General features: G+C 41.8%; 2 protein-coding genes across 2 annotated transcripts; one reads left to right on the top strand and one right to left on the bottom strand.

The window, feature by feature from the left end:
• Positions 1–3882: 3882 nt before the first annotated feature.
• On the bottom strand, positions 3883–10641 carry LOC117785034 (peregrin). Its single transcript, XM_034622916.1, has 4 exons — positions 9273–10641; positions 7940–9198; positions 7568–7872; positions 3883–6536 (listed from the first exon to the last, which is right to left on the bottom strand). Exons 1-4 carry the CDS (start codon positions 10387–10389, stop codon positions 4856–4858), a joined length of 4362 nt encoding a protein of 1453 aa, XP_034478807.1. The 5' UTR covers positions 10390–10641; the 3' UTR covers positions 3883–4855.
• Positions 10642–11101: 460 nt separating this feature from the next.
• On the top strand, positions 11102–14870 carry LOC117785298 (scaffold attachment factor B2). The gene is made up of 6 exons (XM_034623240.1): positions 11102–11285; positions 11394–11529; positions 11612–12785; positions 12847–12943; positions 13796–14483; positions 14553–14870. Exons 1-6 carry the CDS (start codon positions 11217–11219, stop codon positions 14744–14746), a joined length of 2358 nt encoding a protein of 785 aa, XP_034479131.1. The 5' UTR covers positions 11102–11216; the 3' UTR covers positions 14747–14870.
• The last annotated feature ends 3548 nt before the right edge of the window (positions 14871–18418 follow it).

Below are 18418 nucleotides of genomic sequence, written 5' to 3'. Positions count from 1 at the left end.
ATTTAAATGCTAATTACGTAACACACAGAAAACTGTCAGTCAAGTGTTAAACTTGTAATAGAAGTGTAAATTCAGTTGCCAAACATAAATATTAGATATGTAATGCATTTGTTAACATATAGGTCGAATTTCTTCCTCAATTTCGCTGTTATGAATTGAATTCAAACGTGTACGTGACTCTGGAATAGCGCGCAATTCAGTTTAATCAAGTTTAAATAATATAAAGTGAATTGCTTCTCTCTTGCAAATTCACTATACACCCAAAAAAAAAAAAATTAGATTTTTACCGTGAAATTCAGAAAATCTTTAAAAAAAAAAATAAAAAATTAGACTTATCTTTTCTGAAATGTAATACCATTTTTATAAAAACTAGGCTCTCGGACCCATGACAATTGATATATAATTTCTAAATTCAAAAAGAAATGATATTGCTTAAAGAACACTTTTTTATGGTAATATTTTCAATAGTTAAGAAAAATATTTCCGATAAATAGACATTTTTCTAAGTTCTATGGCGTTTTAAACCAAAGACGAATTTCTTAATATATTTTTATATTTTTTAATATTTTTTCCGAGTGTCGGCTAGTTTGACTGTATTAAATATATTTAAGAGGTATGCCACAGTCACATTCTTGACATACTGGTTTCTTATTCAATCTTTACACTTGTGAGAGCTACACTCTCACATGACAAAAGTGCGTGTATTGTGTATTGTCATTGGAATACCATTTATTTCACCTTTCCACGTAATCGATACAATACAATGCTTACATTTCAGTTAAGCTACTTTCTCAGATTGCCCAAAATTTCATCACAACTCAGGTGAATTGCCAACGTTTTGGAAATCTTGTTGCCAAGTGCCAAAGTCTGCGGTATCTACATAGTATAGATTTTATTTATAAGCATACTTATAGATTTCTTGAACTGACCACAGTCACGCCAGCAACGCTAACAGCGACGTCGACGTCGACGTTGACGCTGACTGCGACGTCACATGCTCGTCTGGACAGGGGAACTGAAAGAAATCATTTCTCGCCAATGGGCGAGAATTTTCGGGTGCTGTGCGTCAGAAGCGCAATTTATTTTAATTTTTCTGTTGACCACGCGCTCTATTAAAAACGATGGAGAAATGGAGAAATGTAGAAATGGATATGCAAATGTAAATGGAGGCACGTCCGCACGTTGCTGCTTATCTTATCATTGCATGGAGAACTTTGCTTAGCTGAAAGTTGACATGCGGCATACGCGGCGTATACGCAATTTTTGTGAGCGTTTGCACGATACGAAAACGAGTGCGAGCACAAGCGTTAATTACATTTAATTAGCGCACTCATCGGATTCATTAAGATGTCACATACAAAAAAGAAGTTAAAAAAAAAAAAAAATACTGTCAACTGTTGATATTTGAGATGCTTTTCCTGTTGTTGTCGCTGAACCTTGTAAGGCAACAACAATAAAACACACACACATACTATATACATAAAACATGCTGAAAGTGGCTACCAATTTATGTAAATATTTTCTGCCGAATTTCGAGACAAGGCAAAAAGCTAATGGCCAATAAACGGACTTGAACTGCACATTTCAAAATTCCACAAAATATTTCTCAGATTTGATTTGCATTATTGTTGTTATTGTTGTTGCTTGAGACACGTTGCTAACATCACGTGCGTTGGGGAGTTTCGAATAAAATATTACCTAAAAAACCCAATCCGAGTTCCATTTTGAAGCTAGTACGTCATAGTACGGAACTTGCTGCGTGCAAATTAATTTAAGCGTTTAACCCCCAACTCAATTTAATAAAATCAAACAACAACAACAACTGAGCTTCAATGAATATTTGTGAATGGTTAAAAAAGCAGCGTCAGCAAAAAAGTGTTTTTCCAAAAACAAAATACATTGAATTGTTGACCAGCTTATTTAGGATTTTACTTTACAAAAAAATTGGGTAAATTTAGTTAATAATTTCTTGGGGCTGTGAGGTGTGAGGGGGGAAAGAATTTGGGGGAATAAAACTGGCACATTGTATTATTAATACAAGCCTTTCTTAATCATTTGGCATTTTTAAAAATAAACATAAAACAAAGCGCGAGCCAAGGCCAATTTATTTTCATGCACAAAATATTCTTTTTATAAGCCTTTTGTTGTTTTGGCCATTGGTAGTAGCATTTACGTCATTTGGCCAAATTGAAATTGTCAGTGAACTCGTTTTTTTCTCTTCTGCCAATTGTGGGAAGTTCCAGTTTGCGAGACAAAACATTGAAGCGTGCTCCAATTGCCAGAGACACACACACACACACACACACACTTGGCCTGTCCAGTGAATTGCTCACTGTTTGCCTGGCCAAGACGCAGTTCCGTTTTATGTTGGCCCGTACAAGCAATTAATAAATAAATACATCAATTAGAGCGCCAACGCACAGTGACAGGGGCGTAGGCAGCTTTGACTGAAGGGGGGTATAGTAATTTTTTTTCATAGTATATCACTCTATTCAAATCTCTAAAGATTTTTAAGAGAATTAATTTTCAACACAACCATTTAAGAATTTTCGAGCTCTTTAAATGTCAAAGATTTAATTTTTCGAACAGATTTTCGAAAGCACTAAAAACTACTGCCATTAATTTATTTCCAATTTCTGAAAATTATAAATTTTAGGAATGTTTTATTTAATAAATTCAAAATATATTAATCAGTTTTTGTAAAAAGTAAAATATATAAATTATAGTTTTATTAATTTTAGAAATGTTTTATATAATAAATTCAAAATAAATTAATCAGTTTTTGTAAAAAGTAAAATTTTTATAAATATTAACATTTAATTCACCAACTATATTTTGATATTTGTAAGATTTACTTGTCATTAATGCCAAAATGTATTAAATTAAATTAAATTGATTTTTAAATATAATAAAAAGGCATTAAGGGCATTAAAATAATTTCTTTTTTACCAAATATATCTACCTATAAAAATAATTATTGTTAATATTTGAAATGAATTTCTAGCAACCGATCTTTCTATATATCCGCCAACATGTCTGAAAAATGTAAGCTCGGACCTTTCTGTATCTGTTATATACTTCCATGAGTGGTACCACTGTACTCAACACCTTTTAAGCAATGAAAGATCCAGAGTTCTAAATTGTTTTAGTTATTTAAAGTGATGTGATACTACTCTAGCTAAATTAAGAAAGCTAAAAATGTGTTAGCCATGAGTGCAGGGGGGGAGGGAGGTGAGGACTTCCCCCCTTTGCCTACGTCCCTGCACAGTGACCTACACGACGCTGTCAAGTGAACACTAGCAACTAGCAACACCACTAACAACGACAAGCAACAATTAACAACAACTACTTAACATCCACATCAATAAACCTCAATCGCAGACAGTCACAAATTAATTTGCATTAATAATTAAGGTCAAATGTAGCCTGGGATTTTGGGCGTTCTATTAAATTGTTGTCATTCACCTGTTGCCAATCATTTACCCGCTTTAAGCCGAGTTTGATAAATGCAATGCGATTATGCGTACGCGTATTTTGTCAGTCTTAAACACACGCAAATAATGACGCGTCTCTTTATTTTGTATTAAATTGATTGAAAAGTATTTTTTATTATTTCGTATATTTGCGTATTTGCGACAATCTCGCCAGTTGTCCAATCTGTCATCTGGTCTGCTGATCTGTACGCGTATTTCTTCTTCTTTTTTTATTTTTATTTTTCTTTATTTTTATTCGCTCATTTAACACGTTTTCTGTCCAATTAAATTGGCTTAAATCGAGTTATTGTGACAGTGTCGGCGCTATGACTCTCAAACTGTATGCCAGGCTTTCGAGACTGCAAAACTGTAATCGTATAAGTAACATAAATGAAAGGCATTGAACATATTGTATTTGTTTAAAACATTTATTTTCTGCACTTTACTTGACCGTTAAATTTAAACAATATTCAATCTTGTTATGGGCATCTACTACAAACCTTAATTTTCTACGTTTTTTTCACTTATTTTCTAATAATTTGCATTAATTACACACCGTAATTATAATAATTATAATAATAATAATAATCATCATCATCATCATCATCGTCGTAATACATCGTAATAATAATCAAACTTGTTGCATATTTGTTCATACGGAAATTAAAAACGGAACACACTTAATAGACATATACACACACTCACACAAACATACGCATACACACATACACAATTTAATGCTATTTGTAAATGTTCTGGCTTTTTTTACACATTTCATTTTTTTATATATGCTTAACTATTTTCTATTTTTCATGATTTTGTTTATGCTTAAAACTATTTAACTTAAACATTGATTTGATTTTTCTTGAAACGTCTTGAGGTTTTTAATTCCATTTGTTGTAGGTGTTGTTGCTAGGTTTTCTGGCGGGAAAAGGGCGAAAGAATTTAACTTTACAGAATTTTTACAATAAGAAGTAATAACTAATTAAAAAGTTTCTTCACTTTTTTTGTTAAGAAGGGAAAACAATCAAAAATCAAAATGCCACTTGCAGTGTAAAATTGGAAATTCGAAAGTTGGAAAGTTCGAAATCAAATTCGAAAGATACGCTGAAGAACAGAGAAGTGTGTAGTTCAAAAATAGTTGTAAGTAAATATTTAAAAGAAATACTCTAATGGAGGGCCTTCTCAAGTAACAATACAAACGATAGTTCCCAGCTCGTTTTCCCTGCATCTGGCTGGACTATTTCGAGAGCGAATATTCATATTCATATTCCTATTCGTATTCGTATTTAACGAATATTCATTAACATAATTACAAGGCGGGAGGGGGATGCATTTAACATTTAACAGTTGACGGTTAAATGCAATTGGGCAAACAGCTTTCACATGATGGGATCGGGGCCCTGACCCTCTAGATCGGATACCTGACTCTGGTAGTGCAGTGCATCCTGGTACGCCTTCTTGACGGCCTTGCGTTCGGCGGGTTTGCGCGACTCGACGAGCTTCTGCTGGTCCAGCTGCTTGTCAATGCCCAGGATGTCCAGCTTGTTGGCGGGCAGCCATTGCCACGTCCGCTTCACGTCGAAGAAGAGCACCAGGAAGACCACATCGTCCATGCAGTTCTTGCGCAGGGCCAGCACATCGGTGGGCGGTGCTGGCAGTGGCACTCCATTGTAGACGAAACCCTTGGGTGTCTTGGGATCCAAGATGAGCGCCGGATACCAAGGGTAGCCACGGCATTTCGCCCACACCAGCTGCAGTGGCTCCAGCGATGCCGTCGCCTTGTGTGTGCTGTTGTGCCGCACCAGAAACTCGCCACTGGCTCCGCCCGCCGCTCTGCCCGCCTCCTCCAGTTCGTGGTGCAGCTTGCTGCTCCTGTTGTTGTTCGTTAAGGCAGCTGTCGTGGTTGTGCTGGCTGTGGCAATGCTGTGGCAATGTGTGCTGGTCGTGCTCCGTCGTCCTTTGATGTTATTCACTAGCGGCGATGCATTGGGCGTGGCTGCACGCAACTTGCCCGCCTTGCGGATCAGCGGTGGCGGTGTTGCTGTGGAGCTGGTGGATTCACTGAGATTACTGCGCCGCTTGCCACGCCCTCGAGCTGCGCAGATGCCACCACCACGGCCCACCAAGGGCGTGGGAGTGGGAGTGCTGCGTGTGCTCACACGCTGCTTGGCATCCAGCTGCAGCTGTTCATCGTCGCTGTCGGATGAGCTGCTGTCGCTGCTGCTGATGGCCATGTTGCCATTGCCCTGCGTGTTGTGCAGCGTCGCATGCTGCAGATCCATTGCATCCGTGGTGCAATCCCCCTGCGAGTCATCATTCATACCATGCGCTCCCCCCTTCACGCTGTCCGAGTCGCCATCATCGCTGTGCGCATCTCCGTCACTCGCCTCGTCGCTGTCAAAGTCGGAGCAACTGCCGGACATGCTGAAGTCGGAGCAGCTGCTGCAGGGACTACTGGATTGCGATGGTGCCTCGTCGCTGTCGCTGACATCGCGCTGATTGTTGGCTCTGTACACCCGAAAGCTGTCCGGGATGCGCTCAAAAGGCAGAGGTTCCGCTGGCACCGCAGCAGGAACAGCAGCAGCAGCAGGAGGAGGAACAGCGGCAGCAGCAGCAGCAGCTGTTTGTGGATTCGGTGACTTCTTTGGTGATGACATCGAAGGCAGACGACGGTAACGCGCTGGTCGCTTGGGTGACTTGTCCAGCGCCAGACTTGAGCCCAGACTTAGGCTCAGCTTATGGTAGCTAGCCAGCGACGTGGGCGTTAGACTAGCGACAGCGGACACTCCACCTCCTGCTCCCGCTCCCGCTCCCGCTGCCATGTTGTTGTGCGTCAAAGTCGGCGTGGGCGTGGCAGTTGCCAGCGTGGCATTCAACGTGCCGCTGGAGGCGGCTGTGGCAGCTGTTGTTGTGGAACTGGAGCTGCCACTGGCGCTGGTTGACTGCGTGCTGGATGATTGCGAGTTGTGGTGGTGCTCCTCCTCCTTGACAGGCGTCGTCAGTGGCTCCGAGGGTCGCTTAAGCGCCGCCTGCGCCTTGCGCGTCAGTAAAATGGCCGTTCTAAAATAAACAAGTGAAATGAACATCAGTTTAATTACGATATCTCATAAGACAAGCAAGTTTTTCATATTAAAACTTGATTTTCGACCGATTGTTCCTATGGCAGCTATATGATATAGTGGACCGATTTGCCCTAAATTTGGTCTGGATGTATAAGACTAACATAAATGCATATTCTATCAGTTTGATTACGATTTCTCATAAAACAAAAAAGTTTTCATACTAAAACTTAATTTTCGACCGATTGTTCCTATGGCAGCTATATGATATAGTGAACCGATTTTAACCAACTTCGGTGTGGATGTATAAGATCAACATTATTGAATATTCTATCAGTTTTTTTACGATATCTCATAAAACAAAAAATTTTTTCATACTAAAACTTGGTTTTCGACCGATTGTTCCTATGGCAGCTATATGATATAGTGGACTGATTTGAACCAACTTCGTTGATGATGTATAAGACCAACTTCAATGAATATTCTGTCAGTTTGGTTGAGATATATCAACATACAAAAAAGTTTTCATACTAAAACTTGATTTTCGATCGATTGTTCCTATAGCAGCTATATGATATAGTAGACCGATTGGCACTAAATTTGGTCAGGATGTATAAGACCAACTTAAAAGCATATTTTGTCGGTTTGGTTACGATATCTAATAAAATAAAAAAGTTTTCATACTAAAACTTGATTTTCGACCGATCGGTCCTATAACAACTATATGATATAGTGGTCCGATCCAAGAAAAAAAAAATAACTTGATTTCCCTTCAATGTTGAGGAACCGAAATACCAAGTTTGGTGTGTCTAGCTCTTATAGTCTCTGAGATCTAGGTGTTTATACAGACGGACATTGCTATATCAACTTGGCTAGTGATGCTGATCAAGAATATATACTCTATAGAATCTGCCACGCCTCCTTCTACCTGCTTCGCAAATTTTTTTAAACAAACTTAATAGACCACTGTAATTATTTTAAGGCAAAGCATAAATAATAATACAAGCTGGTTCCAAGATTTGGAGGACGCACCTTCGATTGATGCCCACGGGAGAGCTGCTGTTGTTGAGGGACTTGACGGGACTGCAGGGCGGCGTTTGGGTCATGTGGCCAGTGTCCTTGCTGGCGCCATCTTCGGCCATTGAATCTTCATCCTCCGAGTCATCCTCGTCGTCATCTTCGTCATCGTTGTGCTGCGCCTGCTGCAGATCCTGTGACTCCTCCAAGTCCATGGCGCTGCTATCGAGTCGCTTGCGCGTCCGTTTCTTGGAGGGCACAAGGCCCGTCTCCTCGTCCTCATCATCATCGCTCTGGGAGTGCGCATGTGTCGAGTGTCGCTGCAAAGGGATGTCGAATTAATATTGGATGTTGGATGGGATGCAGATGCAATCCTGGACTACTTACCGCCGCAAAGCGTGCCTTTTGGAGACTCTTGCGCATGCGGGTGATTTCGAGGCGGATCTGCTTGATCTTCTTGGTGCGATAGCTGGGATTCTTGAGCACCTGCGACTTGTCCGCGAGGATGAGCAGCTTTTGTACCACATCCTCGCTGGGCGGCGCCGCCAGCAGCTGTCGCAACTCCAGTTCCACCTCACCCTCCACATGATCCACATGGGAGCGCTGATTGCGCTCCAGCAATCCATCCCGCTGCAGCTCCTTGCGCAGCTGGACAAACAGCGGCGCCGCCTGATCCCGCATCCGTATGCCGGCACGATAGAACACCGTATCCTTGTTATTGTACGCCAGACAGTTCTGTATCATCAGATCAAAGTCCGCCTCCAGCTGCTCCAGTGAAGTGTATCTACAATCCTTTAGTTTGCTCCTCATCGTACCCAAATCCATGGGCTGCTTGACAATATCCATGTAATCGGGCACCTCACTGGTGTCCACTGGCTCCCGAAAGATCTCCATGGTGTCGCGTGTCTCCAGCGCATCCAGCAGCTTATTCAGCGCCGATTCCAGCGGATTCAGCTGCAGCATCACCACCTCCTCCGAGATCTTCACAAATGCCACCTTCAGCTTCTCCCGCTTCCGCACCAGCTCGCAGAGCAGACGCGCCCGCTCCAGATCCTGACGCAGACACTGCCAGTACTTGAGCTGCCGGTACAGCTCCTTCGTGTCCGGCGATCCCTCGATCCCGTTGCGCTGAATCACGCCATGATTGTTGCCCTGACTCTGCAGTCGCCGGAGCAGCGGAACTCCGTTGCGGTAGTGCCTCTTAAGCGTCCAGTAGGCAATGATGCGATCCAGGAACTCCTTCTTCCGCTGCATGTGCACCATAGCCGCAATCTCCTGCACACGATCCGGCGGAATTGTGGGTATCAGCACCACCGGCGCCGTGGAACGCTTCTTGGCCAATGCCTTGCGTGCCTCGCGCATCTTCAGACGCGTGTCCTCAAAGTCGGGCACGTTCGTCTTGAGCTTGGCATCCGCGGGCGTGTGGGCGTGGCAGTAGGCGAACTTCTGCACATGCACGGAGCTGTCGTTGTGGCCATCCTTGACCGTGTCCATGGTCATGTAGAGACCCGCCTGCTGGGCACAGGTCACATGGAAGGCGGCATAGCAGCTGTTCCGATGACACTGAATACAGGCGCCCAATCCCTTCTCCTTGCACACGTAGCAGGTGAGGCGCCACCTGGCGGGCGGTATGGTCTCAATAGAATCTATGGAATAACAGAGAGAGAGCGAGAGAGAGTTGATCAGCTGAAGAGGTGAATCTAGAGGTGGCATCACTCACCAATTGGCTCCAGGAACACGGTGTTGGCAAAGCGCACCTCGGGTATCCACAGTGCACAGACGACATGCGCCCACTGTCCATGATCCGTCTGCTTGAACGCTCCTCCCGCATTCGGGCAGAGCACACAGTTGACCGCCTTGCTGGGCGACTGCAGGCAGCGACGGCACAGCCACTGTCCCTCCGGGATGTAGGGTACGCCGTAGCAGTCCTGATGCACCGCCAGGTTGCACATGTCGCAGAAGAGTATCACGTTCGTGTTCTGGCATTCCCCATCCAAACAGATGCAGCACACCGCGTCGTCGTCCACCTCCACACCGGTGGGCGTTCCATTGGCCGCCGCCTGGAAGTGAGATTCCTTTTCGAGGCGATCCATTAGCAGTTCCATGGTATCAATGCTAATCGGGTTGAGGTTTTGCTTCGTACGCTGCTCGTTCATGTGCTCCAGCCAGGCGGAGTCCTCCTCATCCACATCGTATTCGATCTCACCGTCCAGCTCCTCGGCCGACTTCTCAATGAAGCGATAGTAGGCCAAGGGACGAGGCGGTGCATCAGGCACATGGTAGTCATCAATCTGGCGCACATTCGCCACGGGCACCTTCACCCGTGCCCACGCAGCCTTCTCCTCCAGCGGCGGCGCATCCGCATTCAGTATGCAGCCCCGTTCCACCAGCTGGGCAAACTCCTCCTCCTCCACCAGCGGTAGGGGATCCTCAATGCCCAGTCTGACACTCTTGCCATCTATATTAAAGGTAACCGTCGCCTCCTGCTCATTGTAGGACACCAGTGACTCCGGATTGACGTTGCTTCTGCCGCCCGTAGATCCATTCTCCGCCTCCGAGTTGCCAGCGTTGCCAGTGTGGCCAGCATGGCCAGCGTTGCCACTGTCTTTGGGCGTGGAGTGATAGCTGCGAGCGGAGCGCGCCTTTTTTCTATTGGGCTTCAGCACGGGCGTCAGCGGCTGCGGATTGTCGTGGTCGTAGTTGGTGAGGTGACCCTGCAGTCCCACCAGTGTCTTGTAGCTGCGGTCGCAGTCGCGCACCGGACAGCCGAACGGCGGCAGCGACTGATTTGTTTTCACACCTTTGCAGTACTCCACGACATCAAAGTCGAGTCCCATTGCTATTGCTGCACAGTGTGTGTGTGCGTGTGTGCTGGATTGGTGCGTTGGTGTTGGTTACTGGTGACAGGTGACAGGTGTCTGTGTGCGGCGTCCAGTTGCTCATATATACATCTTATTGTTGTTAACGCCAAACGCGCACTTAACTTGTTTGTTTACCTTCTTATTCCTTAATTTTTGCTGGCTTGCGAATTTCTGGCGAATTTTAACAATGTATTTGAGTATTTTGCAGCACTAGTTGGCCACAGCATGCCTCGCAGTGCGCTAACAGCACTGCAAAAATTATTCGATATACTCGATATCAAAACATCGTATGCTACAAAATAATAATAAACATTACATAAATACTTAAGCAAACATGCAAACAAACAAATCAATATTTTTTTAATAATAACATAGCCAAATTAGGCAGTCGCACTCATGTATCGCACATTTGTTTTGTGTTTTGCAACACTCACAACAACAGCAGCTGCAACGAGCACGTTTGCTATAAACAAGGCTGTCGGCAAATAAATGTCATTAAAATAATTAAAATTATTTAATTTGCATTACAAATACATTTTAACTAAACGTAAAACAACAGATTGCTTAGAAAATTGCAACTACAAATATATTTGCGCGGGAAAACAGCTGTACGTAGTGTTGGGCAACACTCACATTGCTATAGTAGAGCTGTCACCACTAGCTTATCGATATATCGCGTGAATATATCGATGCTTTTCGTTTCGTGTTGCGCTTGTGTTTGGTTTGCTGACGCGCTGCTCATTGCCGCCATTTGAAATAAACGGTGAAAGACTTACAGTTTTTTTAATTTGTTAATTGTGAAAATGGAAGATCTGTTAGATATATTACGAAATGCGTCCCAACTGACTGAAGAATTAAATGCGCTACGAAAGGTAGGTGTAAATGTGTGTATAAACGCAGTGTATTGATACTAACTGAGATTCCCCCTCCCTCCCTCCCTCTTATCCTGTTGTCCCTTTTACACTTTCTGCCTGGTTTAGGCTCATTTTGAGGAATTGGATCAATTATTTTTTGGCATTACACCAGCTCCCAAGCAATTGAGCAGCTCAGTGACGCCGCAGCAGACGAAGAAGCGTCCGAAGCGTCTCACATCCCTGGCAGAGGATGACGACGATGGTGAGTGGTGAAATTGGCGCGTAAACACAAGGGGAAAGAAAGAAAGAGACAGAAAGTGATTTGGTTTGTTGTTGTTTCACAGATGCAGCTGTCGTCAACGGCAGCGACGCTTCGCAGCGGCAGAGCGCGCGCATGAGCAACTCACAGCTGCTGGCGGTGGCCCAGGAGGAGGAGGAGGAGGATCAGCTCCCTGAGGAGATTAATACCACGGGCGTGCTGATGCCGCCGCCTCCGGCTCCGTTGGCAGCAGCTGAGATCAGCATGAGTTCCGGGCGACCACAGCGTGCGGCCAAATTACGCTCGGAGAAGAATCTGAAGGAGCCAACACTAAACGCCAAATTGCGCAGACCCAGCCATGATGAAATGATCAAGATCAAGCAGGAGAGTGAGCAGCGTGCCTCTCAAGCTCACATCACAAAGAAGACAAGCTCAACACCAGCTCATCCTGTAGAGAATCACACTCCAGTGGTGCCACCAAAGCCAACAGAGGAGGGGAGCACTGACCACACTGTTCGCACTTCCAGTTTGCGGGTTAAGGTCAAGCGGGAGAAGCTGAGCTGCGAATCCATAGCAACAACCACAACAGCAATAACATCATCAAACACAACATCAACAGCCACTCTGGAGGCAACAAAAACAACCATCAATGATGAAACTGTTAACAACACAACAACAACAACTGCAGTGAACAACACAACTACAGAAAACAACAACACAACAGCAGCTCCTGCCAAGAAAGGACGCAAAAAGAAGGAGAATCATAAACCGATTAAGGTGGAACGTTTTAGTGATCTTGACAAGAATTTGCCAGTGTCCTCCAGGACGCGTCAAGGCAGCAACGTGACACACAACTCACAGGAGTCGCAGGCGCCTTCAAAGCGCTCCATCTACGAGGATGCCATCGAGGGAGGATCAACCACATCTGAAGTCCATCAGCTGCAGGTCAATAAAACGGTGACTGTACTGTCTAATCCAGAAACCACATTCAATGTACCAACGGGAAATGCAACAGTCACATTGGCGAGCAATGAAACATTCCAAGTGGCAGCTGGAGGCGCTGAGGACGATAAGGAGGAATCCATGGAGACTGCGCGTCAGTGCAGCCTGCCAAAGTCGGGACAGGAAAATAGTCTAATGACCGAAGATGAGTCCATTGTGGATGTGGTGGTAAAGGCACCAGCAACCAAACCAACACAACCCAAGTTACCCACATCCATTAAGAACAAAATGCCAACCCGAACCCACGAGCTGTTCAAGTGAGTCCAGTTATCTATATCCCTTTCTAATCCTTGCTAATCTTCTAACCCCTGTTTGCAGTCCGCTGCTGGAGAGTCCAGTTAAGATGCGAGTAGAAGCATTCGAAAATGCCGCCAATGCCCAAACCAATCTGCGCTCAAAGCGTACAAAGGAGTTGGTAAGTATAATAATATAGAGAATCGATATAGAGAAAAGTCTCAGGACTAAAGTTCTTTTCATGCCCCAAAATTTCTCATATCCAATTTTGTGACGATTAACTTAAATTTAGTACATGAATAATTAAAAAAAAAAATGCTTGGCATTCTGCATCTTTTTGATCAAACCGAAACGCTTGTTAAGGTACGGTTATGGTGAAGTTGCTAGGTCAAAGAGTTCACCAACTTCCAACTGTCATAACTTTATCAAAACTGACCCGATTTTCAAGCGGAATGTCATTTTGATCATGGTTTGACCTCTAAATTCATTCTGTATTCAAGTTTAATTCATTTAGAAAATTTAATTATTTTCGACCAAGACTCGATTTTGATGCTAAGGGTCCCCCCTTTGAAATTTCGAAAATTCAAAATATTAAATCTCAAGTTTTCGCTTTTAATTAACTTCTTATATCGTAATTAGTATAAAACAACACTTTAAATTTGATTCTGAGATCTTTCATTTTTTTGTTAAAAATCATGCCAAAATGAAGAAAAATTTTGACTTGTAAAGTTGCTAGGTCAGAGGCTTGAGCAACTTTGAACTGTCATAAATTTGGCAAAACTGTACCGATTTTCAAGCGGAATGTCATTTTTAACATGGTTTGGCCTCTTAATTGATTCTGTATTCAAATTAAATTAATTTAGAAAATTTAATTATTTTCGACGACGACTCGATTTTGATGGTAAGGGTCCCCCCTTTGAAATTTCGAAAGATCAAAATTTTAAATCCCGAAACCGTAACCTTTGTTGGTTTCGGTTTGATTACTTGGTTTTAATCATCTAATGAAAACGAACCTTTCTATATTCTCTCGTAGGGAGCAACCGGAAGCAACACAACTCCGCTTATTGGCAAATTACCGGCGCCCACATTGGGACGCTTCCTCACCCCGACTCAGAGCGCCAATGCGGTGCCGTTGAACTCGGCGGTGGCGAAGAAGGCGCCGATGAGCGCCAGCAAGGCGGCAACTCTTACAAAATCGAACACAGGAACAAATCTAAAGTCCACAAATTCGAGTTCGACCAAAACGTTATCAAGGGAGAACAGCGGCGATGATTTTCGCAAGGGACTGCATCAGCTGGCTGAGGACAGAAAGAAGCAGCGGGAGTTGAAGCATTTGCAGGCGGCACAGCAGCGTGAGGCCAAGGAGCGCGAACGGGCTGAACGCATGGCCAGGGTGGCCGAGGAGAAGCGCCTCAAGAAGGAGAAACTGGAGGAGCGCAAGAGACTGGAAATGGAGGAACTGCAGCGCAAAATCAATCAACAAGAGGAGGCCGAACGCATCAAGAAGGCAAGGGCCAAGGAGCAGGAACGCGAACTGATGCAGCAATTAAAGATCCAGCAACTGAAGGTGCAGCAACAAAATTCAGCCAAGGCCAAACAAAATATGATGCCGCCACCACCGAAGTCGAAATACACGTTCGAAATGCTGCACGAGGATGATTCGACCGATGACGAGGGCAAGGTGTCCCACAAGAGACCGCCGGTACCCAACTGGAGTCGCTGTAAGCCAATCTATTCAATGCTTGATTTTATATTTATTTTAATTAATTATTATATTTACTACTTAACAGCTCATGTTCGTGGCGCCGCGATCGTAATGCAAAGCCATTGTCCCACCGATGTCATTGACAGCTTCTTTTCAGTGGCGCCAACCACGCCGGATCTAAAACTGATCTTCCCGAACATAGATCCCAGCCATTTGAAGCGCAACTCAAGTGTTCTGTGGTCCACACCACCGCGCTACTCCGAGCTGCCCAAATACTAACTAATCGAGTTAGGAACAGTTTTATTATTAATCTACTTTCATTATGCAATTTACAAATCCCACAATCCACATTGTTTGTTGGCAAATGCCTCAAGTTAATGAAAACATTGTATTCAATATTTAATAAATTATATGAGAATATACAAAACAAGACTCCTTAATTTTGGAGTAGGTTTAAGTTTAGTTTTATATGTACAATTCTTTATATTTTCTCAATTGTTTTTCTATTTTCTTTTCAATAAAATTGTTTAACTAATATCTTCTTATACTTAATACATTAATAATTATGTAATTTTTAATTTGACGCCTCAAAAATTAAAGCAGATATTTGGAGTTTCGGCTCAGAAAATTAATAATTATAAATACTACTGACCGCAAAATGCATGGGTCAAGTGTCTGCTCAATGGGTTAAGAAGTACCGCAATCAGTCACAGATTGAGTTTATAGTTTTGACATTAATACCCAATAATGCTTAGAACTATTAAAGCCGCCAACGTGCTCAATTATGGCCAAGTTTTCCATTAACAGGTGCCAAACAATGATAACTGAAAAGTGTAAAGCTAATAAAAAAAAAAGATAATAATATGAGTATAGAATAAGTGAGAAGATAAGTAAACACAAAATTTCACTGGTCATGGCCCATGATTTTCTGTCATGGCCTGCACTTCGATTTCGACAACATCTCTTCGGCATCGTGTCGAGTTGTCTGGTTTGGTTTGGTCGTCGGGATTTTTCTTGCTTCGTTGCCAAATGAGGTGACATGAAAAACGAATACCGCCAACGCTTCGTGATTGCCGCCTGTTGTTGCTGCCGTTCGTTGATGTGGTAAGCCGCAAACGCAATTGAAGCTCGTGTAATGAAGGCGAATTGCCGATAGAAGCTGCCAAAGAAATGGAAATCAACAGACAATGTCTAAACATGCTTGTGGAATGTATTTGGCCTTAAGACTTGTCACGAAATTCCCCGGGAAAAAGGATTTTAAATATATACCAAATACCAGCTTGAACTCAGCTTTTAGTGAGTTTAATTCAAATTATTCTAATATTGATTGAAAATTGGATGATGGCTTGGAATCGAAAAAATTTCAAATTTTCTAAATGATAAAAATTTAAATGCAAAATCAATTTAGAGGCCAAATTATGATCAAAATGACATTCCGCTTGAAAATCGGTTAAGTTTTGATGAAGTTATGAAAGATCAAAGTTTTTGAAAAAATGTCAAGGGGTATGTATGCAAAATTGGATGACAGATGGCTTAGAATCGAAAAAATTAAAATTTTTCTAGTTAATAAAAATTTAAATGCAGATTGAATAACGAGGCCAAATTATGATAAAAATGACATTCCGCTTGAAAATCGGTTAAGTTTTGATGAAGTTATGAGAGATCAAAGTTTTCGAAAAAATGTCAAGGGGTATGTATGCAAAATTGGATGATAGATGGCTTAGAATCGAAAAAAATTGAATTTTTCTAGTTGATAAAAATTTAAATTCAGATTGAATTACGAGGCCAAATAATGATCAAAATGACATTCCGCTTGAAAATCGGTTAATTTTTGATGAAGTTATGAGAGATCAAAGTTTTTGAAAAAATCTCAAGGGGTATGTATGCAAAATTGGATAATAGATGGCTTAGAATCGAAAAAATTTCAAATTTTCTAGTTGATAAAAATTTAAATACAGAATTAATTAAGAGGCCAAATTATGATCAAAATGACATTCCGCTTGAAAATCGGTTAAGTTTTGATGAAGTTATGAAAGATCAAAGTTTTTGAAAAAATGTCAAGGGGTATGTATGCAAAATTGGATAATAGATGGCTTAGAATCGAAAAAATTTCAAATTTTCTAGATGATAAAAATTTAAATGCAGATTGAATAAAGATGCCAAATTATGATCAAAATGACATTCCGCTTGAAAATCGGTTAATTTTTGATGAAGTTATGAGAGATCAAAGTTTTTGAAAAAATCTCAAGGGGTATGTATGCAAAATTGGATAATAGATGGCTTAGAATCGAAAAAATTTCAATTTTTCTAGTTGATAAAAATTTAAATGCAGAATGAATAACGAGGCCAAATAATGATCAAAATGACATTCCGCTTGAAAATCGGTTAAATTTTGATGAAGTTATGAGAGATCAAAGTTTTTGAAAAAATGTCAAGGGGTATGTATGCAAAATTGGATGATAGATGGCTTAGAATCGAAAAAATTTCAAATTTTCTAGATGATAACAATTTAAATGTAGAATCAATTTAGAGGCCAAATTATGATCAAAATGATATTCCGCTTGAAAATCGGTTAAGTTTTTATGAAGTTATGAAAGATCAAAGTTTTTGAAAAACTGTCAAGGGGTATGTATGCAAAATTGGATGATAGATCGCTTATAATCGAAAAAATATCAAATTTTCTAGATGATAAAAATTTACATGCAGAATCAATTTAGAGGCCAAATTATGATCAAAATGACATTCCGCTTGAAAATCGGTTAATTTTTGATGAAGTTATGAGAGATCAAAGTTTTTGAAAAAATGTCAAGGGGTATGTATGCAAAATTGGATGATAGATGGCTTAGAATCGATAAAAATTGAATTTTTCTAGTTGATAAAAATTTAAATGCAGATTGAATTGCGAGGCCAAATTATGATCAAAATGACATTCGGCTTGAAAATCGGTTAATTTTTGATAAAGTTATGCCAGTTTGAAGTTGGTCAGACTTCGGATCTACCCAACATTTTTATATCAATTCTTCATGATTTTTTACAAAATCGTGTTTAAAGTGTTGTTTTATACTAATTACGACATAAAAGTGAAAGCTTGAGATTTAAATTTTTGAATTTTCGAAAAATCTAAGGGAGAAATCGAAACAAGTTTCAAAACAAGACCAATTGGGTTCAAACCTTTCTGTCAAAATAGTTACTTGACTTATTGTACATGAGAATTGAGTGATGAGTATCTCATAGTCGTGCTGTCGACTACAGCATTCATACTTGTTTTCATTTTCAATTGCTTTGGCGGCCTTTGTCTTTGTCTGTGTCTGTGTCTGTGTCTATGCCTAATCTTGATCTCGTGCGTTTGCAATTTACTGGGTAATTGTTGGCTGGTTGCTGCTGATTGGACTTGGCTTAGACTGGCCCATCTATAAGGCAGATGGGCGTAGAGAAGTGCAATTTAAATGACCGAACGACTTGTTAGCCAGTGGTTGTTGTTGGGCCAATGGGCAACATTTGTAACTGGAGCTATTAGTGCCTAATACCACATTTATTGCTGCAAGGCGTACAATTTAAATGCGCTGCTTATTCTGTGATTTGCCTAATAACAGTTGCAACTTGCAGCTTGCATTTAAGCCAACTCAATGGACACAAACATATTCGATAACTTGGCACTTTCAATTGCGGTTGCTGGCGTCAACAACAGGCAAACTCACCACACGACAGCTTTCAACAAATTCACCACGCGCTGAGCGCAACTCGTTTAACCACGACGCGTTCGGTTTTCAGTGTTCGTTTGGTCTTCGTGCGTTGCACACCTGTTGACGGTAGAAAAATCAAAGAGTTGCAGAAATAAGAAACGCAAGAAGTTGAAAAGAAGCCGCAGCAACAACAACGCATATAACCTTGACTGTATCTCTGTGTGTGTGTGTGTGTAGAAAAGCAGCAACAATAATAATAATAACAACA

Source organism: Drosophila innubila (genome assembly GCF_004354385.1).
Source record: "Drosophila innubila isolate TH190305 chromosome 2R unlocalized genomic scaffold, UK_Dinn_1.0 1_C_2R, whole genome shotgun sequence".
In the NCBI taxonomy this organism is placed as follows: domain Eukaryota; kingdom Metazoa; phylum Arthropoda; class Insecta; order Diptera; family Drosophilidae; genus Drosophila; species Drosophila innubila.
This window is presented reverse-complemented; position numbering and strand designations above follow the sequence as displayed.

What these genes read in the sequence shown, in the direction of transcription:
- LOC117785034 (XM_034622916.1), bottom strand. Translation starts at nt 10,389, where the DNA reads ATGGGACTCGACTTTGATGTCGTGGAGTACTGCAAAGGTGTGAAAACA. An exon ending in CGTGTTCCTGGAGCCAATTG is followed by an intron (nt 9,199 to 9,272) that starts GTGAGTGATGCC and finishes GTTATTCCATAG; the next exon opens with ATTCTATTGAGACCATACCG. An exon ending in AAAAGGCACGCTTTGCGGCG is followed by an intron (nt 7,873 to 7,939) that starts GTAAGTAGTCCA and finishes ATCCCTTTGCAG; the next exon opens with CGACACTCGACACATGCGCA.
- LOC117785298 (XM_034623240.1), top strand. Translation starts at nt 11,217, where the DNA reads ATGGAAGATCTGTTAGATATATTACGAAATGCGTCCCAACTGACTGAA. An exon ending in CGAACCCACGAGCTGTTCAA is followed by an intron (nt 12,786 to 12,846) that starts GTGAGTCCAGTT and finishes CCCTGTTTGCAG; the next exon opens with TCCGCTGCTGGAGAGTCCAG. An exon ending in CAAAGCGTACAAAGGAGTTG is followed by an intron (nt 12,944 to 13,795) that starts GTAAGTATAATA and finishes ATTCTCTCGTAG; the next exon opens with GGAGCAACCGGAAGCAACAC.